General features: G+C 38.6%; 1 protein-coding gene and 1 long non-coding RNA gene across 8 annotated transcripts in view; one reads left to right on the top strand and one right to left on the bottom strand.

The window, feature by feature from the left end:
- The window catches only part of LOC136710465 (uncharacterized), a 76,049-nt gene that overhangs the window by 26,726 nt on the left and 21,777 nt on the right, over positions 1 to 27,546 (top strand). The window lies entirely within an intron of this gene.
- akap11 (A kinase (PRKA) anchor protein 11) lies at positions 1,157 to 26,864 on the bottom strand. 7 transcript variants are annotated; one of them, XM_066686041.1, is made up of 12 exons: positions 26,654 to 26,861; positions 19,694 to 19,791; positions 17,755 to 17,880; positions 15,079 to 15,132; positions 14,745 to 14,876; positions 14,141 to 14,378; positions 9,475 to 13,753; positions 6,522 to 6,677; positions 5,832 to 5,918; positions 4,910 to 4,956; positions 4,366 to 4,547; positions 1,157 to 4,255 (listed from the first exon to the last, which is right to left on the bottom strand). In XM_066686041.1, the coding sequence occupies exons 2-12, from the start codon at positions 19,754 to 19,756 to the stop codon at positions 4,088 to 4,090; spliced, it is 5,532 nt and encodes a 1,843-aa protein (XP_066542138.1). In that variant the 5' UTR covers positions 19,757 to 19,791; positions 26,654 to 26,861; the 3' UTR covers positions 1,157 to 4,087. The 7 variants fall into 7 exon arrangements, 6 of the variants coding, with proteins under 6 accessions (XP_066542138.1, XP_066542141.1, XP_066542140.1 ...); XM_066686044.1 differs by having other exon boundaries at positions 17,770 to 17,880; XM_066686043.1 differs by having other exon boundaries at positions 5,832 to 5,915; positions 26,654 to 26,860.

The following is a 27,546-nucleotide window of genomic DNA, read 5'->3' as shown; positions in this document are numbered from 1 at the left end:
ATGGCACTGATTCAGGCTTGCTTTTTTTTTTTTAGTGCAGAGGATTCGCCCAGCAACACTGCCGTTTTTGTTGATGTTGAGAGGGAAATGATATCATGCCTTGGGCTGGGGGAGGGGGGGATTGCAGGGGGGGATTCCAGTCCAAGACCAAGCCTGTCTGACTTCAGACCACACCAGTCAGGACGTGAGGCCAGAACGATGAAGTCAATGAGCCTCAGCTTGTGCGGGCTCCCCGGAGCAGTGTGTTACCTTGTTTAACAGCTGAGAGGGCTGGGCACCATGAATGATAACTTTGAGAGGCCTATTATCAACACAGTAATGCGCTTTGTGCTTGATGTGCTGTGTTAAATGCGCTTTTGTAAAACTTGCCACTCTTTTACATTCTTCAGTCTCTGTGTCACAGTTAAGCCTGCAATTACTTCTGCTTTCTATTCATGTCTCACACTCACCTCAAGAACTAAGCAGCTCTATGAGCTGGATGTTGACAGGAGCTATACATACAGCACAGGAACACAGAGAGGATTATACTCTATCATCACATAATTCAGGAGGCAAAACCAGCATTAGAGCTACCAGCTAGCAGACAATAATTTACAGACTAGAACCAGGGTGAGCGCTGCATAAAACCGCCCCTGTACTAGAGGGCTGTAGGGCCTCAGGTCTTCATTGTGCTGGCAAACATGGTACAAAACCACAAGCTGCTTAAATAAATCCAATCATTAATGGTGGAGTGATTCCAGTACAGGATCAAAAACTCCCAAAAGTATTGTTAAAAGAACATACAGAAATTATTTTCAGTGTTTCAGAAAACAAATACTGCTTCAAATGTATAGATATTTTTACAGATACACAGATACTGTACATATTTTAATCTCCCTTGGGAACCATTTGAATTTGAGTTTTTAGTTGCAATTGGCAATTACCCAATAAAATCAGTGTGTATTTTAAATTCTAGTTTCACACCCCACTTCCTTACACAATCTAACCTCCGAACTACCTCTGTGTTTTAATTTATGGCTTTTCTGACTGAAACTTGATTAAACTTTAGCTGGTCTCTGTACAATAATGTAGTGCATAATCAGTCTCTCCAGACACACAGATGACAATAAAAACACAATGGAAGGATATGGATATAACTCGATTAATTAAATCAAGGAAACAGCTTCCCAACTCACATGAAAAAGCTTTATTCTTAACCACAGCTTTAACAATAGCAGTTGTAGTGATCTTATTTCAGCCTTTAAATGTGTAAACCTGTGGTTCTCAGAGCCTCTGGAGCGCAGTGGGGGATTATTTGTCCTGTCCATATGCGTTGCATGTGTTGTTAGGTTGAAAGAAGAAAGGGGAAAAAAAAACAAAAAACAAAAACAAAAAAACCTAATTGGCCTGTCTGGGGGTGGAGTTGGAGGGGGGTTGGGGCTGAGGCCTGGTTTGAGAACCACTGGTGTAAACTAATCAGCAATATCACTAAAGGACAAATAGTGTAATCACTATAATTTATACTGACATAAATTATTAAATACCTTTCAAGATTATACAAATGAGCAGGAAAAAGAGCAGTCAGTGTGTGTCATCTGTCTACTGTATACTATGAGATGGAAGTGATACTGCACGAGTAATAAAATATTTATCTTCATATGTCAACTCTGTGGTACACATTCAGGTTTAAATAACAAAAACGCAATAGATCATTCATGAAATACAGGAATGTACTTAAAATAAAGTCAGTACACAGGGGTAGCACATCTACATATCTCTACACTTACAGCAAAAGCACAAATGCATGTACAATCTCATAGTGAAAGAAGCAGCACTGAAAGTTAGGGTGCAGAATTGCAAACACTGTACAACTTCAACGTATTTAATTCATTCTTTGCCGTTTCCATGGTCAAATAATCTCCCTCTTTTTAAAGCACAGACACTTGCTATCCCACATTTACATTTAGTTAATACTTACTACGGTCACCATCAAGGGATTGTACAAAGTTTATGGCAGATTCTCTTATGCAATTCATAAATTATGTAAACAAAATAACACCCTCCTCTTTTCCTTCAGAAATATTGTCAGTCCCAAGTAGATTTGGCAGCATGAAAACAGAAATGTATCCACTGTAGGGATTCATATACAGCCAGCATTAGCAGACAGCGTGCTGTATGACTGGGCTTCAGGCCATGCGCATGAAATTATCAGCACTGAACACGATGCCATGAAATGAACATCCTCACTTACAGTAATACATGTCAGCATGAACAGAGAGCATAGCATGCGTATTACAGTGCTCATGGGAAACACGCTCTCTACTGCCACATCATTTCCATAGTGTCTCATTTCATCAACCTATACATTATTTAATAATCAGCTTGTATGGCAAAATGGTACTTTTACTGAATGTCTGGTCCCTAGAAGCCTGACTGTTCCTATTAGGACAGGCATCATAGAATACCCAATACTTACACAAACTTTGGTTTTGCTATTCACCAAGTTCTGGCCATCATGGTTCAGTTTTACTGGTTTGAGATTCTGAGAGATACATTGGGAAAGGCTTGCTTTGCCACTCTAGAATAAAGTGCAATCATCATGGGCAGTGCACATTAAAGTGCAGGCAGTGAGGGACTGGGGTAGATTTGGAAAGATTCTGATGGCAAGACTCTTGCTGGAGTGTGATTATCAGCAGATTTATGATGGCACTGTCAGCTGTGGTTCTAAAATGGTGCTATGTACAGTTTAAACCACCATACATGTCCAAGCATAAATCAAACACATGCTTCTGTTTCTCAGCTCAGGTAACCAAATGTGTATATTCATGGAGTTAGCATTTTAACTTGCACATTTTTAGCAGTAAAACATATATTTAAAGCGAGAAACATTCACAGACAAAGAATCATGGAAAATATTTTTAGAACCCTGGCATTTCCGTGTACCGAGTGAGATAGATACAACAAGAGTTCAAATCTTAGAGTAAGTCTGACTATCTGTGCATCACAGCAACTAAGAAAGGACGGAAATTAACAAAGAAATATAAAGGTTTTTCAGATAAAGTTCAGTTAAATTTTCAAACTCTGCCCACTAATCACCATCTATAATTCTCCTTCAATCTATTAAGCCAGTTTGCCTGTTTAGCAGCTTGTCACACATTTACTTAACTTGGCCGTGTTTTAAAATACATTTTTGGCAAAAGTATATTGCATTCAATCAAATACATTGTAAATATTATGGAGTATCCTTCAGAGGGTGTGGATCCCTACATACAGAAATACATTTACATGATTGCAGTATATATATGTATTTTATTTTAAGATACCCAGTGTTATCCTGAAATAATAAACCAAAAATAGGGCAGGGATGAAAATAGTAATGAAATAGCTGTTGATAGATTCTTTCAACAGCTGCTATTCTTAGTCTGTCAAAATATTTGCTATGAGGCATATCATTAGAAAAGTATTTTGAAACCACAGATACTAGTATAATTGAACAATTGGCCTCTAACTTCCAACCACAAGAGTGCCTTATAGTTAATTTGCCTGTCAGTCTGCAGATAATCCGACAGTGTCCAGGAACATAGATACAAATTCAGAAGTGATTTGTTTGGCTGGTCCCTTTCACAAGTGGAAACATAACCAAAGACCAAAGGTATGTAGGTGATATAGTCTTCTCTGTAGCTACGGGATTTCCTTACACAAAGCAACACTGCCACAAAGCCCTCTGTCTTCTGCTGTAACTCTCAGTCAGGGCAGAAGAGCAAAACTATGAGGAAGGTGCAAATTATAGCATTATAAGTGTGTGATATGCAGTCTAATATCAAAGAAAACAAACAATAATACCTTCAGTCACATCATGCGTTACATAACACACATACAGGGGTCTCCCAGAGTTTACGTCAGCCTTTTCTGTGTTGCCCCCTGAGTGGTGACGGGGGCTCTAGCAATACATAATAAACACCGATGGACACATTCAACGGGCTCTGCCTCTACATTTGGCAGGTGTATCGCACATCAGTGTGAAGTGATAGGTATCTTTCCTTAAAACAGTGCTGTTAGCGCTTACTACATGTGATGATCACTACTGTAAGCAGCAGGTGATCATGGTCTATGAATGTTCCAGAAGCCACTGGAAGAGGGACCGCTGGCCATGCCTCATGTCCACAGCCCCTGACTCTTCCTCAGTCGGGCACTCTTCATAGTATCTGAGCAGGGCCTGCAGGAGCTCTCCAACCCTCCACTCTCTCTCTCTTAGCCTCTGTACTATTGCCAGAAACTAGAGCAAAACAAATAGGAACCGTTCAACATTTGGACAAAATTCTTCACTCTGGCCAAAATGTAAAAATGAACCCTAATAGTATCTACTGTAAAGCCTAATAGTCTTACCTGCTGTAGATCTTGTTCAGATTGCTGAGTAAACTGCATCACTGACAGCTCAGCAATGGAGGCAGCCATCCACTGCAACACTACCCTCAGCTGTGGATCTGGAGCCTGTCCCCACACATCTGTACTGACCACCAACAGAGCCCTGTCCACTTGAGCTTGCCCCTTCTCAACTCGCACTGTTCCTGCCAGAGGAAACACACAAAAACCTGTTAAACTCACAGACTCAATCCTACCTTCAGCACAATCCTAACAGATAACCTTTATTTCAGTAAGCCCACAGCACAAAACTATTTCCCACAGTTTCTCAGACAACAAGGCCAAAGAGTTTAGTCTGAAATCATCTGCAGACCTTGAAAGCTTGACAGTCAGGGGAGATAGGGATATGAAAGAACAGCAGTTTAAACAAAGTAGTGAAACAATCCTGTTGCCAAGTATAACCATTCTGAAATACTGTCGGAGTCAAAAATTGGAAAATGTGACACGCCACCATTTACCTTGTGCAACAAATATACCAGACTTATGAGATTAAGAATTCATCCATTACCACCCAGTTCATTCTTGGCTTCTGCCTCCTTCTCCTCCGTGTAGTCACTGTAGGATGAGAAAAATGACAAAAGTGAAAGAATTAAATGGAAAGACACCATTAATGACAAACGTAAAAGAAATTTTAAACACATGCAAGAGGAGCACATGCATTCAGGACCAAAAGAGGAAGAGAAGAGATTCCAGCATTTCATCCCTTTTTCATCCTGACGGGTTCCAGTGGTTTCAGTACTGGTCAGCAACCTAGGTACCATGCAAATGACGTGGAAACCTTTCGTATGGTTAGATAAGGATTCCTTTCGCGTGATAATTGTAGAAGTGGGTAAACAGTTGTTTAAAACTGTTGGTTTCAGAGAACACAGCCTAGGGATAACAGATTGTTATAGTTCAGCTCATTAAATGATCATGTTATGCTGCCATCATTCAAATGTCATTTGCTTGTTCCATGAAATGTAGAACTGTGTAATGATCTTTGCTGCTGTTCAAGTGAGCAGTTTCCCCAGAGGGAGAGCACTCTTATGAAACATAGTCCAGGACATCCTCCTGTCAGTCAGCCATGCAGTGTCTTATAAAAATGACTGCTCATTTTCCACAATCAAGAGTTTCAAAATGAAAAGGATGAATGAACTCCCCAACCCTTCAAACATCCACTACAATACCTGCATGCAGACACTCAAAGGCACGCATACACATGCACAAACAGAAGCACACAATATAATTTACTAATTCAATTTCCTCAAACTGAAGAATATGTAGAATATAGGACGACAAAGAGCTTTTGTGTTTCTGGTTTTGTCAAGAGACTAAAAGCTGCTGCAGACACACAGACACATTTTCAGCATTTGTTGTTCAAAGCTCTGACATCATGCAGTAATTAGAGAAAGCCCACGCTGACTGTATCCAGTATCCTGCTCTGAACCAACCTGTCTGATGGGGAGAAGGACAAATGCTCTTCATAAACCTCGCCTTCTAACCCCAGACTGCTCCAGCTACTGCTGTTCCCATTACTGCTGGGGGAGAGAAGAGGAGCACTCAGCACTGGGCAAAAGCACAAAAAAGCTGTGTCACTACAAAAAACTACCATACCCACCTGCAAGAAATCCTCTACATTTTACTAAAACACAATCAGCAAAGGGATGCTGTCATTTATTTGTCTCATAAATCCTCAGCACTTATGGACAGCCCTAATCCTTCTGTACACAAGACAACCTTGTGTTTAAAATAATAAAAAGCAAACAGATGGATTAAAGTCATATGGTTTGATCCACCATCCTGATTTACTTTCTGTGGAAACACTGCCCCAAGCTGAAAGACTGATTACAACCACACCTTTCAAAAATATTTTGAACCCTACACAAGGCTTTTGTTTGAAACTTGAAACTTCCATAGAGATAACTGACTGTGCCAAGACTATGACTTAAAAACATACATTTATATGTCTTTTTTTTATCATGCATTGTTTAGATATTTGTGTAAACAGTACACAAGTGAGAGAAAGCTGTGTTCAGAACAGAGAACCATCAGTGAGGTGTTAGTAATTTTTTTTAAAGCCTCTGTTGTAATAAATACATAAGACGAAGAAGAAGAAAAAATAAATGCTCCTTTTATTTTACCTTTCACTTAGATGATGGAAGCTACTGCTCTCATCTGGATGGTCTTCCTCAAAGCTCAGATTAGACCAGCTGCCAAGACTGTCATCTCCCACACTTAGATTGAGCTGCTGACTAACTGTTGACTCTGTCACGTTGACACTTTCTCTGCCAGGGGCACTGGAAAATTTAAAATACATATCCACAAATGAAATTACATGAATTTCAAAATGAACAAGATTTGAATTATTTTGGTAAAAAAAATGAACTGCATTACTCATATTTAATAGCCATTTTACTATATTAATTATAATTTTTTTAACTTTAGAACCAACCTAAAGTTCAGTACTTAAGAACAGCTCGAATTTGCCAAATGAAGACTGACAACTTTTTACAATTTACTTCTATTACAATTTACAATTTATTACTGCATCTCAGACCAAGCTTGTTTCATATGTAAGACCCAATAGAAACAAATACTTATTCATCTTTTGGTTCTGCTTTAATGTTTGAAATCATTGCAGTATCCCAAACACACCCAACTGCACTGCACATTCTATACTACTGGGTGCCTTTCTAAATATGATCAAGTATTTTTAAATCCTATGTAGTGTGAAATTTGGGATAAAGTAAAACAATAGGATTTATAGTTTTTAAAATTTTAGGTTTTAATTATAATTACTACAGTAACATATGGTATTAAAACCAAGATAATGCAGGTGCTGGTCATAAAATTAGAATATCTTGAAAAAGTTGATTTATTTCAGTAATTCCGTTCCAAAAGTGAAACTTGTATATTATACTCATTCATTACACACAGACTGATGTTTATTTCTTTTAATTTGATGATTATAACTGACAACTCATGAAAACCCCAAATTCAGTATCTCAGAAATTTACAATATTACTTAAGACAAATACAAAAAATGATTTTTAGATATGCTGTCTGAAAAGTATGAACATGTACAACACTCAATACTTAGTTGGGGCTCCTTTTCCCTGAACTACTGCAGCAATGTGAAGTGGCATGGAGGCAATCGGTCTGTGGCACCGCTCAAGTGTTATGAGAGCCCAGGTTGCTCTGGGTCTGGCGTATTGCGCCTTCATCTTCACAATACCTCATAGATTTTCTATGGGGTTAAGGTCAGGCGAGTTTGCTGGTCAATTAAGAACAGGGAGACCATGGTCCTTAAACCAGGTACTGGTAGCTGCGGCACTGTGTGCAGGTGCAAAGTCCTGTTGGAAAATGAAATCTGCATCTCCATAAAGTTGGTCAGCAGCAGGAAGCATGAAGTGCTCTAAAACTTCCTGGTAGACCGTTGCATTGACCTTGGACCTCAGAAAACACAGTGAATCAACACCAGCTGATGACATGGCACCCCAAACCATCACTGACTGTGGAAACTTTACTGACTCCAGCTGCAGTCCAGTCTTTGTGAATCTCCCCCAATTTTTGAATGGGTTTAGTTTCACAATCCTCTTCAGGGTGTGGTTATACCCATTGCCTGTACACTTTTTTTTTTTTTTTACATCTTTTCCTTCCCTTCGCCTCTCTATTAATGAGCTTGGACACAGAGCTCTGTGAACAGCCAGCCTCTTTAGCAGTGACCTTTTTTTTTTCTTGCCCTGCTTGTGTAAGGTGTCAGTGGTCATCTTTAGGACAATTGTCAAGTCAGCAGTCTTCCCCGTGATTGTGTAACCTATAGAACTAGACTGAGAGACCATTTAAAGGCCTTTGCTGGTGTTTTGAGTTAATTAGCTGATTAGAGTGTGGCACCAGGTTTCTCCAATATTGAACCTTTTCACAATATTTTCTGAGATATTGAATTTGGGGTTTTCATGAGTTGTCAGTTATAATCATCAAATTAAAAGAAATAAACATCAGTCTGTGTGTAATGAATGAGTATAATATACAAGTTTCACTTTTTGAACGGAATTACTGAAATAAATCAACTTTTTCATGATATTCTAATTTTATGACCAGCACCTGTATGTGAAACTGGAGAGGCATGTTATTCTCCCCCATGTTTGCAACTAAGAATATTAAAACATGGGTACAAATTTTATATTATATGAGGTCTACAATTTCCATTTAAAAGCATTATCTATGACTGTGTAGAAATGCTCCTCTCTCATATGTTTACGTTCAGAATATCTGCATCTTTTAAGATGGAACAGTATGTTTGAGTAGGAAAAAAAAAGACGATGGCTGTTTGTACATGGCTGAAGTTTAACTTGTCTGTTAGTCTTTCACTGTTTGAATTAAGTTGTTTAGTTTTGTAGCACCTTCAGTCTGTTCTTCTTTAGTGCTCTCCAAAATTTAGAGACATTTTTGCCATAGATGGAACTAAGTAATTATTACCCACTAATAGAACAGGAATAAAACAATATCCTCTTTTCAGTTTCATGCTTTTAGCTGTCTAAAAATCTCCAGATACTGTTTTTCTGCCATGAGCAGAGAGAGAAAACCTTTTTTTTTTGCTGTTGTTTTGGTTTTTAACCTGTTGACAGACACTAGGGCCTTGTAAACACATTAGACCGCATGGTATGGTTATGGTAACGGATTTATAGTTTTTATTTTAATATATGCTTTCAACACTTTTTTTGGAGTAAAAGCAGTGCGTAAACTGTCTGGTCCATCCAGCTCTGTCATTTATACTGCCCCCTTCCTGTAAATGTTCTGAAGGTCTAAACCATCTAAAAATATTTGTCACACTGCACGCAAACTGAACCATATTTTAGTTTGATCTGGACCAAGACCACCTCTTTTGGTTTAACCAAATTTTTGTCCCTTCGTCTGAATCATGGTCCAAAGTACCTTTGAAACCTGCTATTTTCAGAACAAACTAGGTGAGTGTGAACACCCCCAAATATCTCTTATTAAGCTAGTAATTGGTTAATTAAATATCAAACAACCAAAGTTCATAAAAAATACACAACATATATTATTTCTATAATAAAACATCTATGTATTTACCTCAGGTTGGTAGCTTGGCAGACGTTAGACAATGCAGACGTCATAATCTCTGTGGTAAGACTTTCAGCAAAGCTTGCACCATCATGACCAATCCCACTGTCTGCATTTAAGCTGGTGCTGCTCAGTTCCTTCCTGGCTTTCTCAATTGCAACAGACACCATTTCTTCAGCAAACTCTGCTCTCTTTTCCAAATCTATGTGAATCTTTGGAATTTCAAGACCAGCCATACCCTCAGAGTCTTGTCTCATCCTTTTTTGTAACCCCTGGTACTTAAGAGGTCCATCTCTTCTGCAAAACAGGCAATCTCTTGTTTTACAGTATCGGCAAGCCATGTATGCTTCTGTTAATTTCTCTGTAAAAGAGTTGCGTTCCAAAGTCCTCCTCTCTTCTGCTGTCTGATGGCTTGCATGACCTATAGTCACCTCCAAAGTGTCATCAACAATCTTTTTGGCATAATGCTCGATTACTTGCATCACACCATTGTTGTAATTTCCATCATCTAAGCTGCCAGTGCTGTGGTACTGTCTGTTTTTCTCTGTGTACGGCAACATTGAACATGAAAAAGTAGTTTTGATTAAATTTTCTGCCACATCATCTACGTTTGACTTCCTGTACAGACAAGAATCGGTAAGAGATTTTGGAAGCCTAGCTGATGATGTTCTTAGCTTTCTTGTGACATCGCATGTAATGTTGTACGCCAATGATTCTGCAAAGTTTAAAAGTTCCATGTATTCATTCTTATTAATATCTTCCCCATCTTGACATACGCAAAACATGGATTCACTTGAGGAGCTGTCTTTTCCTTGACTAAGAAAGGAAGGGTACGATTCAGAGGATACAATACTACAGACGTTATGGTTGCCCTCATGATGTAAACGTCTAGATGAGTGAAGCTTTAAAGGAGACCTCTGTTTTATTTTCCGAGCAGCATGAGCCAGGCCTGATTTGATCGACTTGTATGCCAATCGACTTGCATACTGATCCAAGATAAGTTCTCGACTTCCCCCTTCTTTCTTAAGCACTTTGATTACATATCCTGCATACTCATCTGTAACACTTTCACAGCTTGGATACTCAGACATTCCACTAGAAGAGCCTCTCTGTGGGTTGAGGATTGGAGCAAGGAGATCATTTGACCACTGATTAGTCATGTTGGTCAATCGGCTGTGTTTTTGGTCACCACTCTGACGGCTATCAGCAATACTAGATCCTGTTTTGGTTGTTTTGTGGTGGCAATGGTTGGAAATCACCATCCTTTTTACGTCATTGATGACTTCCCCAGCAATTTCACCAGCATAAGTCCACAAAGAATTCAAGGTCCTTTCTGAGAACTGTGCACTATGCAAAGCAACGCTGCCTTTGCCATCTTCATTATCTTGCTTTCTTACACCACCCCCAAAGCTTATAGTGTCCATCTCTGTTGCCATGGATACAATATGGCATGCTAATCGTTCAGCATAACACAGAGCTCCTCTTTCATTTATTCTGTATCCTACAGTGGGAGTTAGCTCTGCATGATGCTCTGCAGAATTAGTGCCATCTTCCTGCTCGTCATCTTCATCTTCATTATTGACAGCTTCTTCAGAAAGGGATCTCATGAGCTTCAACATGAATTCTGCTTTGTCTGAATCAGAGTGGTCATCTTTATGACCAGTGGTGAGCTGGTAATGTGGAGTGGGAGGGGGTGTTGCAGGGGAGAATTCTTTGGCAAGCTTGCCCTTCAGTTTCTTTGAGAACTGTTTGATCTGTTTCTCTCTAGAGATATCAGAAGGTTGTTGTGGAGTTGAGGGTGGTGTGCCTGGGGTTCCAGTTGATTTGGCTCCAGAGTTGGTACTAAGTATCTCTTCAGTGAGAACTTTTCTGTTCCCACGAACTGTAACTTCAAAACTTGGCACTTCCAAAGTATCTTTTAGCATGGCAGACTGAACATCTGGAGTGAATTTGCTGGCTGGACGTATATTTCTCGAGACAGACTCAGAATTTACTGTGTTCTTTGATCCTAAATTTAGGTGAGACTGAGTGTGACAAAAGAATGAAGATTCTGCCATGCCTCCTTTAGGACATAAGGATACAATTTTCTGAGGCAAACGTAAGTCATATGGCGCTGAACTCTGACACGCTACATCTTGTGACTTTGTCAGACCACTACCTGAAGTGGCCACTCGACTCCCTATTGTTTTACTCAAAAAATCAGCACAATCTTCAACCTTTTTCTTCATTTTGCTAGTGGTCATGATGTCAAACGCTTCTCCAACTATTGTGTCTACCATAGCTCCTGAAAAATTGTGAAAAGTCTTCCCAGCTGGAGTTTTCCCAGAAGAAGCTCCAGAAGATATGTTTCCAAAATTACCACAGGCATTACGAACTCTGGAAATGCCTGGTCGTGATTCAGATGACATTGCAGTATCTGAGGTGGAAGTCACTGCTCTTCCTTGAGAACAAATGCTTCTTTTGGGGCTGGTCTGACACGTGTGACTGATGCTGGACTTATAATGACATGTTTCCTCTGGGTTTTGCAGGTAAGAAATAGCTTTGCCAGCTGCAGGGACTGGAACACAACTAGCCATTCCAGACACACAGTACAAAGCTTTCTTTACTGTACAGCCATCTTCTTCTTGGGACCCAGTCTGTGCAAGTGGCATAGGTTCCTGACAACTGACTCGAGCATTGCAGATTTTAACGGTCTGGGACGTATCTTCAGCACTCACATAACAGATGTTATCCAGTGACACACTTATGGCTGCCTGTGTAGTGAAAGCCACGTCAGCTTGAGACAGTTCAATGAAAGCCTCCTGGAGAACTGATTCTGAAAGGTCTGAAGCATAAGAACAAACCACCTCTTCTTCTTGCTCAAAAGACCAGTCTTTTGAGGTAAGAGGTGTTGATGGATGTGAAAACTGACAAACCTCCATTATGCTTTCAAATATTAGTTCCTCAGCAAGGTCACTGGCAAATCTTGTAACAGTGTTGTTGAAAATCTGCTTTTTCACAAAGAGAAACTCTTTCAGAGCTCCTGAGACTGCTTCTCCTACAAGGAAACTGGCCAAACCATTTATGGCTCGCTCTTTTAACACATATGCATGACGTATTCCTATCTCTTGGAAGGCCATTTGAAACACTGAAGAAGTCAGCCTTGCAGCTAAATGGCAAAGTGTTGTAGTGCAGGAGGAGACTCCTTTCTGTAGATCTCTTAAAGCACTCCCAATACTCATTTCAACCAAGTCTGTGGCAAACTTCTGAATGCCATCCTTCAGAGACTGTGACTGTGATTTGGCAATGGTGACTGTCTCCTGAATATCTGATAGCTTCATAAGATGCCCATTAGAGTTTTTGAACTCTTTATGACATACACAGCTCAAGTTTTTATTAATATTTATGTCAATAGGAGAAGAATACCCACAAACAGTTCCAAGGATTTCCTTTGAGAGGCTGTTTGCAAAATCTGAATAAGTTTTATATAGGGAACAGAGGTCTTGAGGTTTACGCAATTCAGAACTATCTCCGTCTGCTTTCCAAAAACACTCCAGGGCTGCTCCTTCTCCAAGGGGACTGAAGGCTGATGAACGGACTGGACTAAAAAGTCCCCCATTCTCCTCACAGGATGTCCTTGATGGTCGTGGAGAATCGGGGGCATCAGATTGTATGCTGTATGGCGAGCCTGGTTTAAGTGGAGTGGGTTTCTTGACGTTGGCAGGGAGCAGCCGGTGGTCAAACTTTTGAGGATTCATTGCTGTAGTTGAGCCTCCCTTTGAAGCATATTTACTAACAGAGCTCTCAGATGGCTTCATTTTCTGGGAAAAGAGGGCCTGTTCTTTTGGCATCTTCATGCTGGAATTGATGATCTGATCCAGATCATCAAACTGATCAAAACTATCAAAAAACTCACTAACTTCAGAGTCAGAGTCTTCTACTCCCTCTTTAAGAACAGGGATCTTGGGAATGTCAAGCTTGGCCTTTAGACTCTTCTGATAACCAACTTCATCCAAAAAAATAATAGGGCTTGGACTAGAGCAGTCTGACTCATCAGATTCTGTGAGAGATGTGGTGGTAAAGTGTCCTTTGGGTGGGCTACTTGGAGTTGTAAGGCTCCACTGGCTTTCGGCACAACCAGACCATGATGTTGATGCTTTCTGTATTGTTTCTGACAAGGTAGACTTTTCTTTATTCATGGACTTCTTGGAAATGGAACTAACGAGGATACGGGAGCCAGATACATCTTTAAAATGGGGAGGAAGTGTTTGGGAAGCCACGTCTCTCTGGTTCCGCTTACTATAAGAAGCTGAAAATAAGAAAATACTCCGATTTAGGTTATGAAACTTCAATTAAATCAGAACTATGTCGTTTGATTTTTCCTTTTCTAAAATGATTAAGTATTAAAACAAGGAAAATTATCAAGATGCATTACTTAACAAAATATGATGATAACTCCCTCAAAGATGCTACACTTTTTGACAATTTATGATCATGAACCAAAATTGGGTTAAAGCTACTGTGCCACTTATTTGGGAGAAATATACATATCAAGACATCCATAATGAGTGTGTGTCACCCTGCCCCTTCCAGGGTGTGTTCCTGCCTTGCGCCCAGTGATTCTGGGTATGCTCCAAACTCACCGCAACCCTGAAATGGTTAAGCAGTTACAGACAATCAATGAATGTATGATCACCTGTCTCCTCCTCTTCAAGATGTTCAAAAGCTGTGACAAAGTCCTCCTCAATCGAAGAGACAGACTGGTTAGTATCGTCATCCTCTGCTTGACAAGCCTCAGATAGCCCCCTCTGCAGGGACTGCAACTCCAGAGCATATCTGATTCCTGCTGTGTAACGTGTCAGTAGCCCTAGTATAGTGCTGATCTGTGGAGAACCTCCATACCTCAGTATACACATGGCCCTGGATAAGTTAGCCTGTATTTAGGAGGGGAAAAAAACAGAAAGTTTAAAAACATACCATGCATCATAAACATGCCATTATTTATATGATCTGCATTCTTCCGCAGGTAAAATACAAATCATGAACAGACTGAAAACAGCTGGGTTTGGAGCAAACTCCTTCAAAAAAAATAAATAAAATAAATGTGCTTTTGAATTTTCAAATGATACTGGTCCCTTGATAAATTTTAATCTGATTTGCATATCTGCATCTGAATCTGCATAATGTTTAAAAAAAAAAAACTACAAGCGCTGTCACACAAAAAATATACCACACAACTAGAAAAATTTGTAAGCTACCAAATACGCACATGTAAGAAGCATATGTGCTAAATACTTTACCTGAGAAATGCCTTCTTTTCTTTCAAAATGTCGTATGGGGTCTTTGAGCAGCAGCACTTCCTCATCCTTGAGTGTATGTACATGTAGTGATCTAAGCAACTCCATCAACTCAGCAGAAAGAGAGGTAAAAGCCTGCAAGAATTACAATTCTGTAACCAAATTTAATCAAATCCAAATCCAAAATTACTGGTGTTCAACACTATTTACAGCTTTTACAAAGTATTTTTATAGGACAAGTAATGCCTAATATAGAACAACTTTGATGAAAACTAGGATGTCTAAATATCGAAAGCCTCTAAAACTAATAACATTTAAACAACTTAAAATTACTTGCCTGTAGTGTGAAATCCTCACCCTCAGCATGACTAGGTAAGCATACATAATGTATCTAAAGGAAAAACAAGATCATGAACTGTAATGACTATTAACAGTATACTATTTATTAATCAGTTATTTTGTTTCAGCTTTGATATGATCTGCACTAGATATTACAAACTTAATTTCAAGTAAAATGCAACAAGAATCCGTGATGTATTAATTATCTTGAATCCTTATGCAACCGAGAAAAGCACAGGGAACGGATTTCCATAGTTTTCAATTACCTTCTTGATTTTTACAAACCGGATTCCAAAAAAGGTGGGACACTAAACAAATTGTGAATAAAAACCCAATGCAATGATGTGGAGGTGCCAACATCTAATATTTTATTCAGAACACAAATCACAGATCAAAAGTTTAAACTGAGAGAATGTATCATTTTAAGGGAAAAATATGTTGTTTCAAAATTTCATGGTGTCAACAAATCCCAAAAAAGTTGGGACAAGGCCATTTTTACCACTGTGTGGCATCCCCCCTTCTTCTTACTGCACTCAGACGTCTGGGGAGAGGAGACCAGTTTCTCAAGTTTAGAAATAAGAATGCTCTCCCACTCATGTCTAATACAGGCCTCTAACTGTTCAATCGTCTTGGGCCTTCTTTGTCGCACCTTCCTCTTTATGATGCGCCAAATGTTCTCTATAGGTGAAAGATCTGGACTGCAGGCTGGCCATTTCAGCACCCGGATCCTTCTCCTACGTAGCCATGATGTTGTGATTGCTGCAGAATGTGGTCTGGCATTATCTTGCTGAAAGATGCAGGGTCTTCCCTGAAAGAGATGACGTCTAGATGGGAGCATATGTTGTTCTAGAACCTGAACATAGTTCTCTGCATTAATGGTGCCTTTCCAGACATGCAAGCTGCCCATGCCACAAGCACTCATGCAACCCCATTACCATCAGTGATGCAGGCTTCTGAACGGAGCGTTGATAACAACTTGGGTTATCCTTGTCCTCTCTGGTCCGGATGACATGGCGTCCCAGTTTTCCATAAAGAACTTCAAATCGTGACTCATCTGACCACAGAACAGTCTTCCATTTTGCCACACTCCATTTTAAAAGACCCCTGGCCCAGTGCAAACGTCTGAGCTTGTGGAGCTTGCTTAGAAATGGCTTCCTCTTTGCACTGTAGAGTTTCAGCTGGCAACGGCGGATGGCACGGTGGATTGTGTTCACTGACAATGCTTTCTGGAAGTATTCCGAAGCTCATTCTGTTATTTCCTTGACAGTGGCATTCCTGTTTGAAGTGCAGTGACGTTTAAGGGCCCGGAGATAATGAGCATCCAGTAGAGTTTTACGGCCTTGACCCTTACGCACAGCAATTGTTCCAGATTCTCTGAATCTTTTGATGTTATGCACGGTTGATGATGACAATTTAAAAGTCTTTGCTATTTTACGCTGGGTAACACCATTCTGGTATTGCTGCACTATCTTTCTGCGCAACAATGGTGGAATTGGTGATCCTCTTACCATCTTGGCTTCAGAGAGACACTGACACTCTGAGAAGCTCTTTTTATACCCAATCATGTTGTCAATTGACCTAATTAGTGTTAATTAGTCTTCCAGCTGTTTGTTATATGCTCAATTTCCTTTTTCCAGCCAGGATTTGTTGACAATGTGAAAATTTGAATCAACATATTTTTCCTTTAAAATGTTACATTTACTCAGATTAAACTTTTTATCTGTCATCTATGTTCTATTATGAATAAAATATTGACATTTGCCATCTCCACATCATTGCATTCAGTTTTTATTCACAATTTGTTTAGTGTCCCAACTTTTTTGGAATCCGGTTTGTATTTTTGTTTTAATTCAATACAAACAAATTTAGAATTTATAGAGAGCAACACACTCCAAAATCATGGGACAAAGTCATGTTTGCCACTGATTTATATCACCTTTCCCAAGTAAGTTTGCAAAAGAGCACTGACGGCTCCTTATCTCTCAACTATGCCAATATACACATCCACATGAAAGGCACACTCTCACACGCATGCTGTGGACATTGATTTCCACTGTTTTAGGACCAACTTAGATAAGCTTGGGCCCAGAGAGCAATGCAGCATTTCTGCATGAAGGTGATATATGGCTTTCTCCTTGTTTTAAGTTCCTGGTTGAATTTCTTGAAGCAGCAGCAAACTGTATTTAGAGACTACAATGCTGTTTGAGGGCTCTGAGGTCATGCACATTCAACAATTTCTCTGGATTTCCTGAATGTATTAAAATATCATGTACGGGAGATGTTAAAAGACTGAAAATCTTTCAAATCTTGCATTAAGAAAATGTTTATTTATCTCAAGAAATTTGACTAAATTACATTAAAAAATATATAATTGTTAAATATTGGTCAGCCAAAAATTAATATTAATATAATTAATATTGTCTATGTATATATGCAGTTAATCAAAAATTCAAGAGAATTAACATCACAGAGTTTTGTTATTACATTTTAAAAAATAAATTAAAACATTTATATTGATGTTTTGCACTGATGCTTTAAGTTAAATAAATGATTGTTATTTAAACATATTCTAGTATTACGAAAATTGATAAGAGCCAAGGGTTAAGAAGATAAATACTGGCACACTTTCTTTAGTTATATCTATAGCACAATTAACTTTAGGTCATCTGTTTACCTGATTGACCCTCACCTCTGGCAGGTACTGAGATTCTCTAGTGTGCAGCTCTGGCACAACATTGCTCAGCTCCCTCCTGTTCTTCAAAAGGCTCCTTAAAGAGAGAGCTGAGTTCTCTCTGACATTCTAACCACAGAAATACAAACCCAAATACAACAGTGAGTTCTTTATACTGATCTTTAAATACCATTAAAATAATTATACTGGCAAAGTAGAGAACAGGGCAAAATAAATCAAAGTAAATGTGTTACAGTATCAATGTATGTATTCATTCTATATATGTAATTATTACTAATTATTAATAATTGGAGTGAATGACTTTTTAACAAGACCAGGCCAGCTTGGTCGGACTGGCATCGGCTGCACAGCGTCTGATGTTTCAGTAAATGGGGCGGTAGTGATTCATACTTGAATCAAAACTACATATTTCTTAATATAAGTCATTCAGAGTAACTTGGAATCATGGGGGATGCCCTGTGTTTCGGAAAAAAATGACTTAAATTAATTCCCAGATAAGTATTACACCAAGTCCTGGAATATATACTCCTTTCAATGAATACATTTCAGAGGAAATTTTCTCAGAACCCAAAAATGTACAGAAAAAAAAAACATTTAAATTACACTTACATATTTAATATACAGTATATAACTTTTAAGTTGACATATTATACCACATTTGCACAAGTTAATACAGTTCCCTGGGTTGTTAAAAGAAAGTTTCTAACATGCTTTGTTGAAAAGATGACAAGGACCAGGCATTTTCTTAATACATTTAACCACAGTTCACAATAAAATAGCAGCGATTTGAGTGAAGCACACTGGGGCTTGGTTTTCACTGCCCTCATGTAGTTTCTATTATGTGAAATTGTGAACAGAAATGAATAGATTAGGTGAAATTAAATAGAAGTGAACTTCAGAGAGCAAATAATGTTTCTACTCATCTATTACAGTTTAGGAGAAAAAAATCATGCATTATATTTTTTCATGCAAACAGAAATAAATATATAATATAGGAGCATATTGTGTTTGTGTTTCTTAAAGTCTCTCAGAAAATACATTTTAACTTGCTTTCTACGGCTTATTTTTTGCACATCTGGCTAAAATCCAACTTGCTCCTTATAAAATGTACTATGTACTGTTTAAGTGCAGAAGCCAGTGTTTTAAGACTAACAGAGTGCAACACTTTGGGAGTATACCGTAGAGAGATTTGAGATAGAGCCTGAGGGGTTGCATGTTTGTTTCAATTTGCTCTCTTTGCATGCCCAGTAAACACAGATTAAAATCACGATCAGCTTTCTCAAAGATGAGATTTAAATTAAATGTTTTCTGACACACTGTATATGATAAACAAGCAACATATTTAATGAGCATTGTTGAATCAGCATTAGAAACTGAAATTTCTGTTAAAAAAAAAAAAAAGATTGTGGTCAGCAACAATAATAATGGTTAAATATCAGTGGTTAATAGCAATCAGATGATTTTGTAATTACTGTGACAGGTCTAATTACAAAAATATTTCAGACAAGGTCACAAATGGAAAACCACAAATTCACTTAATGTTAACTCTATGTCTGAAAGCAATAAGCATCTACTCTCTTATCTCTGACATATACATCATTCTATGCATGTGTGCATTTTATAACAGTAACTCGGTCAGGTCAAAACACAGTTCTAGGCAGACAGACAAATCTAACACACCAGATATCAATAATTTCTGCACAACCTGAGGATGTAAACTATTTTTGCGACAGTGTCTGCACCAGAAGAACTCATTTAACAAAAAAAATCAAAAGCAACAGACACTGCAGGCGTGAAACTGACACTGAGGGTTCAGTTGTTATATAACTAGAACTTAATATACTGGAAATCCTTAGCTTAATAGACTAAAGACTGGCTTGTATGCCTCAATTTTAGAATGCTCTTTTAATAATCAGATTACCTCCTTCCTGATAGTGGCACGATTCTTAACTGGAACACCTTTGATCCTGGCACAAGCATCCATTGCAAAAGAAGGTGGGGCTGGGAGGATATCCTCACCTTCAGACAAAGAAAAGAGAAATAAGTAATGAACACAAGCCTGAATATGTATAAAACCTGCAGGCAGGATATACAAGAATATAGTCACAATAAAGTTTTACTGAGGACAATGTTTAACCACACAGACCAACTGCATATTTAATAGGAAGGAGAGCATAATTCACCGTTAATCACAGTAGGTTAAACACTTTTAAATAAAGATAACATTTTTGGTTATGTGTGTTTTTAATTACCTCTGCTGTTTGTTGCATTTTACTATAGTTTAGAAAAAGTCAATATCAAGTTTATTTTCATATATAGATTTTTTCCCTGTAGAGAATGTGTTAACTCATTTTCACATAGATGCACTGCCTGGCCAAAAAAAAGTTACCACCTGGATTTAACTAAGCAAATAGATATGAGCCTCCCAATGGATAATTACTGCATGGGTGATTATGTTTCTGCTGGAAACGTGTTATTTACCCTAAATAATGCCGTGAGTAGCTTCTCATTTATTAAACAACCATGTCTACAGACACATCCTGTGGTCATAGAAAGCTGTTAATCTGTTTCAGAAGAGTCAAATTATTGGCAGACATCAAGCAGAGAAAAGGAAAATCTAAGAAGATGGCTGGAACTGCTAAAATCAGGTTAAGAACTGTCCAATGCATTATTAAAAAATGGAAGGACAGTGGGGAAACATCATCTTCGGAAAGTAAACTTGAATAATCGTGATCGATATTCACTTAAACGCTCTGTGTAATCAAATAATAGAAAAACAACAGTACACCTCAAGGAAATATTTAATAGTGGAAGTAAAAGCATTTCCACACTCACAGTGTGAAGGGAATTCAAGGGACTAAGCAGCTGTGTAGCCTTAAGAAAGCCATTTATCAATGAGGCTAACCAGCAATAAAAGCTTCAGTTTGCTAGGGAGCATAAAGATTGGACTCTGGAGCAACGAAAGATGGTCATGTTGTCTGATGAGTCCAGATTTACCCTGTTCCAGAGCGATGGGCGCATCAGGGTAAAAAGGGAGGCAGCTGAAGTGATGCACCCATCATGCCTAGTGCCTACAGTATAATCCTGTGGGGGAAGTGCTATGATCTGGGGTTGCTGCAGCTGGTCAGGTCTAGGTTTAGCAGCGTTGTGCCCAAAGAAGGAGGTCCGCTGACTTCCTGAATATACTGAACGACCAGGTTATTCCAACAATGAATTTTTTCTTCCCTGATGGCATGGGCAATTCCAAGATGACAATGCCAGGATTCATCAGGCTCAGATTGTGAAAGAGTGGTTCAGGGAGAATGAGACATCAATTTCACACATGCATTGGCCACCACAGAGTCCAGATCGGAAACTCATTGAGATCTTTCATCTTTGGGATGTGCTGAAGACTTTGGGCAGTGGTCCAAATCTCCCATCATTAATACAAAATCAATTCAAAATAAAAAATTAATGCAACTCTGGACAGAAATAAATGTTATCTTGTGGAAATGATGCCACAGCGAATGTGTGGCGTAATCAAAGCTAAAGGCAGTCCTTTAAGACATTTTTTTGGCTAGGCAGCGTATTATCAAACATAACTGTGTTAGGCTAATTTTTTGTTGTTTATTTAACCTCCTACACACTCGAAAAATATATGTACTGTGTAAAGACAAATAAGTTGAATTATTTTGCCAGATTTTTTTTTTATCTGCATTTGTTCAGGTGACACAAAAATGATGTGTTGTTTCAACACAGTATCATGACCTGCCCGAAATCACCATGTTTGATTAAATAATTACAATTTTTCTTTCCTGGCAACTTAATTTTCTATTGTTTGAATTCCCCTGTAATATTGAAAGACTTTTCAGTCATAAACCTTCATGGTAGACAAATTACAAAACACATAAGCAAGGTAAGTGTTATATCTATTACAATAATATATTTTTAGTTTTTCTTTTCTACAATAAACTCTGTCGGTTTTGTGGCTGTATGAAAAGGTCAGTAGGCTGAAACTAATTAGCTAGCTAGTGCTCCCTCAACAGTCAGCCAGCTTAAATTGATCCAATAAGCCCATTTCACACAAGCAGAGTAACCCAGAACCTTTCCAGAGTTTATTCAGAGGTGCTGTATGTGTGAACACGAACACCCAAACTATTTGTCACGGACCTTACACCAACTTTACATGACTCCTGGTAAAGTCAGAGTCATCATGTGAGAACAGAGCCGCCGGAGTTTCTCTTGCATGCACTGCACAGGCACTTCAGTCTATGTACATGCCATATTTCACGCTGTGAGAGTGCACCTGACACAGAAAACCTCCTACTGTGCACTGCATTTGTAAAAGGTCCACTCCAGGACATCTCTAGACCTGATACTGTGGAGTTTCTAAGGAGTTCATTTGTGGAAGGGGCTACAAACATTTATGGGTGTACTACTCTGTGATACAATTAACTCAACACATTTTTAGGTTGTGTTTAAGATAGGTAGGCAAAAACTAACAATCTAGCTTAGTTAACATTGAAATGCTATGTTGAAAATGCAGTACCACGCTATGTTCAGACTCTAAACAATAAAGCATTAGGCCAACAAAAATATTAAGGCAACAATTAGTAACATACTAAATACTAATTTTAGGCACAAATCTGTATTCATGTTTGTTTTTACTGCATTCATTACTTTCATTTTGAGTTCTATATTAATGCAACACAATTTTTGGATGAATGGTTGAAAAGATTCATCATACATAAAAAATGGTGTTGGATTTATTTATTTTTAATTTTTAAAGAGTGTGGTATCAGATCAGGCAGCAAGGTTTCTAAACATTACCATCTAGCTACAGTTTATTAGCTCTTCACAAATCACCACTGATTGTAAGTATTTATAAAAAAAAAAACACTCAACCCTTAATAATGAATGCAGCAATAAACATGAATATGGATATGTCTACAATGTATTTTGACAAATGGGAACTTGCACATAGAATATCCTTTTAAATACTAAGGCTAAGGCAAAGCACCTTCAGTTTTATAGGTCATGGCCTTTAGGATAGAAAACAAGTTCTCCCACAACCTAAACAATCTACTATTCTGCAGATAATGCAAGATCTTATCCGTGCGGTGCAAACTCATGAGCTAGAAAAAGAGCTGACATATCTGATCTCTGAAACCTGAAAACAACACTATGAAACAAAAATGCAGGTCAAATGATCTGGTTACACAATGTTTCATGATCCATATATTTAGGCTGGAACAATAGAGAAATATGAAGAGGCATAGAGCAGTCTACAAAATCTACAGCACACACTAATTATTGACAATGTGTTTATTGCAAAAAATAACTAAATTAAACATGAGCAGCCAAACCAAACCAATCTAGTGAAAATAACACTAGACACTGTCAGCACTGGTGCAAAATGGTGTTTACAAATTCTAAATGACTCACTTTAGTCAAAGCCATAACACATTCTTTTAAAAGTTTTTCTGAAGAGTTTTAATTGAAGGCTATTTCTAAATATAGCATCACCTTGAAATAAAGAACATTTTAATTGTTTAAATGCTTCTTTGAAGTTAAGATAATGGCTTTTTGTGTGTGACACCAATGCTATGATTGACTCCAAAAGCATTGGTTAGTATTGGATTTATAAAGCATGTCCCTAAAAATATATACCACATTAATCCTAAAGAAGTAATAATAGTAAGAATTTATGGTCCAAACAAAGCATCAAATACAATCAGTTTCACAAGGTAATGGTACCAACAAAAATTACTTTTTTTAAATCTTCATTTTAAATCATGATTCATTAAATCTTTTTTTTTTTTTATCAGAATCTGATGCCTTTTAAAATGACTGTATGTGGCTGGGTAAAAAGGGACAGGGAATATGTGAATGTGAAGTGGAACCGCAGCCAAAAAAACAAAAATAATAATAATAATCATAAAAACACTCTCTCCAGTGGAAACCCTGCAGAGAAAGCAGGGCCGAGTATTGGAACACAAGGCAGGACTACTGGAATATTTCTGTGAGGATTTGACTGTGCCACTCTACACAAGCATTACTGAGGTCAGCTATGCAAATTGGTCGATAAGTTCGGGAAAACAAACGCCACTCTAACTCATCCAAAATCCAAATATATTGGATGATGCTCCATCACTTGGGAGACTGTAACTCCTCTGGCACGGTGCCTGATGACCTCAGGCTCACATGTCCTGCTCCAGAATTGAGGATAACAAGTGTTACAAATTTTGCAAGTGGAATTATTGGTTGTAATTGCATTTTCTAAATGTTCCAAATTTTCTGGAAATGGGATGTGTACAATCCCTGTCAAAAATTATGGAATCACCACACTGGAGGATGTTCTTTCAACTGTTTAATTTTGTAGAAACAAGAACAAATCACAGAAACATGCCACAAAACTCTCTTTTTTTCTCAGTTCCAATCTTCTGTTATTAAACAACAAAAAAAAGAAAGAATGAAATGTTGTAGTCAGTCAGATTTGTTTTTTTAGTTCAAGTAGAGGAAAAATATGGGATCACTCAATTCTGAGGAAATATATTATAGGGTGACTTAGTAATGGGCAATTGACATGAATAATGGCTCCAACATGAGAGATATCAGCTAAAACAAAGGAGAGGATTATAAAGCTTCTTCAATAAGGTAAATCATTAAGGAATGCTGCAAAAGATGTTGGTTGTTACGAGTGAGTGATGTATAAAATCTGTCCTAGTACAAAACAAAATGGGAAGGCTGTAAAAGAGAAGCACACTGGTAGACCGAGGAACACATTGAAGCGTTAAGATAGAAAACAGAAAATGCACAACAAAAAGTCAATGTCTGTGACCGAACCTGTAAGAAATCGCCTAAAAGAAATGGGATTTGCATACAGAAATGTCAAACGAAAGCCATCATTAACACCATGATTGATTTTCTTTAGTCCACTGTAATTCTTTTATTGTTTCTGTATGTAAATCCCATTTCTTTTAGGGTGACTGGATGAAAGTGATCTTCAGTGATGATTGGATTGGGCATGGCTATGATGCTGGAACTTTTGTTTTGTGCCAGTGTAATGAAATATATGTAGATGACTGCCTGAAGGTAACATGCATATTTCCACAGCCATTGATGATGCGGGTCTGCATGGCACAGGAGCACAGGGGAGATGTTAGTCATTACATCTTCGATGAATGCCAAATTCTACAGTGTGGACACTATTCTTATACCATTATTTAAAAGGATATTTGGTGATGGTGACTTCATTTTCCAACATGATAATGAATCTTGCCCTGAAAACTTTCCTTCAAGAAAGACATATAATGTCAATGGCATGGCCTGCAAATATTCTGGATCTCAATCCAGTTTAAAATCTCTGGTGGAAACAGAAAGACTGTCAATGACAAGGCTCCAACCTGCAAAACTGATCTGGCAACAGCAGTAAGAGACAGATGGAGCAGGATTGATGAAGGATAATGTTTGTCATTAGTTAAGTCCATGCCTCGGTGGATTAAAGCTGTTATAAAATCCAGACGTGGTGCAACAAAAGTTTCTTACGATTCCATAAAAAAACAATTCTGACTGACTTCAGCAAATTATTTTTATATAGTTCCTTAAAGCAAGAAGGTTTGAACTTTGAAAAAAGATGTTTTGTGGCATGTCTGTGATTATTTGTTTCTACAAAATTAGTCCATTAAAAGAACATCCGTCAAGAATGGCGATTCCATCATATTTGCCAGGGGTTGTATTAGATTAGATTAGACTCAAACGTGGGAAAACGTGGACAGAGTAATGATATTGGTCATTGTATTTAGGCCACCTCAGAATATTGAGATGGCAATCACAAGAAAACAATTTAATCTCTTAACCGCTATAATACATTTAATCTATGTTATATCATGTATAAGATAACAACAATTAATCTTGACTTCAGGTTAACTATAATGTAGTCGTGTAACTACAGGTGGTGTGTCAGTACAAAACAGGGCATAACTGACAAACGACTGGAAGTAAATCACTCAGTGTAAAGTTGAATGGAAGATAACGGAAGCCTGTTTCCACTCCTTGAGGAAGATTTATGAAATAGCTTCTCACTGTTGAGGTTCTATAATATAATACAGTTCTTTCTACGGTGCAAACTGTGTTTTATAGAAGGATGCATCAGTCAAAATGCTTGAAGCCACTGCTGAGGTTTGACGGTGAAATGACATAGGGCCTATCTGTGAAAAGGGGGTTAGGGGACAAATAAAATACAGACAGTGAGGAGACGCAAATCGGGTTTAACGTGGTTATGAAACGGGCAACATCTTAATCCCGACAGACGACCCAGACTTCGCTTCTTTGACCAGAGTCAGAACCACTAACGTCTCAGGCCTCCATAAAGAAATAACAGATCAATCAGCAGCACTCTGTAAACAAACACTCTCACGCGTTTCTTTTTACCGCCCGAGCAGTAAAACGAGAAGTTCTTAAGTTTTATTTGGTGTTGTTTACCTGCAGGGAGCCCACTCGTTAGCGTTACGGCTTTCAGGCCTCAGAGAGGCGTTACGCGACGCTAGCCACCTGCGTTAGTTTATAATCACTACAAGCAAGGGCTTCGCCGAACGGTCCAGTGTGTAAAACACAAAATAACACCTTTCTGAAGCTGAACACTAAAACAGGCCGACGTCGTGTAAGCGCGATAATTTGAGAGAATGTCCACTAAACCCGGGCTTTGAGTCTGTGATTTTATTTCGACGCATTAATGTAACGCTATTTAACATGACGCTAACACAGAGGCGACGCAGCGCACAGCTACCGTTAACAAACTGAGGGAGAACCCCACTAACACCTCAATAATAAACACACAGTACCTCGCTGTCTGTGGACTACATTGTCATGTAAATTCCTCGCGATCTTAGCCGTTTCTCACCTTTAGTCCGAGCCCCGCACAGAGCCACTAGCTTCAGCCGCTCAGCTCATCAAAACAAGCTCCGCCAGACCAGAGCAATCCACCCAGAAACAACCTCCTAACAGGAGCGCAGAGTCACTGATGGAGAAAGAAATCACAGACAGTGGTGGGCGATACTCATCTTTTCGATCCGGTAACAAGGTTTGTATGAGGACATTATTGTATCAGACTGAACAGAGGTTGTGTACTGTCTGACCCTGACACCTGTGTACACATTCTTGTCTCCATTGTAATTACAGTGATCCCTCGTTTTTCGCGGGGGATGAGTTCCAAGACCCGCGAAAAACGAATTTCCGCGAAGTAGAGGAAAGACATTTTTTATGTGTTTAATGAGTATTTGGACTTTTAAAACCCTCCCTGTTACTGTTAACAACCCTCCCTTTGCATTAAACAGTCATTCTATAATAGTGTGACCAGATCTGAGATGGTAAAAAAGAGGACGCGTCTCATGGGGGTGGGGTCTCGCCCCTCGCAGCCGTTGTATGCTTAGCTGAACTGTGCTCTTAGGTCCTTTACACCTTTTTTTGCTACACAGAATTTCTCTTTTAATTCATCCGAGAACTTACATTTAAGTTTCGTCATAGCTGCTCGAGATGAGGGTAGGTACATGAGCTTTGCCTGACGTAAACAAGGACTACTGATGTGCAGACTGACCAATTAAATGTATACAGAGAAGGTTATCGACCAATAACGGTAGCTCTACAGTCAGACCGTCCAATCAGAAGATTTTAGGCTACTTCACCTCGCCCCCTTCTCACTCAAGCGAACCAATCGGAGTAGAGGAGGGTGGGACTAGTTTGTGAACGAAACGCTTCTCGAAATTCTATGTAAACTGTAGAAAAACAAAATCCCGT

This window comes from Hoplias malabaricus, chromosome 12 (assembly GCF_029633855.1).
Source record: "Hoplias malabaricus isolate fHopMal1 chromosome 12, fHopMal1.hap1, whole genome shotgun sequence".
Lineage (NCBI taxonomy): Eukaryota > Metazoa > Chordata > Actinopteri > Characiformes > Erythrinidae > Hoplias > Hoplias malabaricus.
The sequence above is the reverse complement of the archived record's forward strand: the minus strand, read 5'-3'. Positions and strand labels throughout refer to the sequence as shown.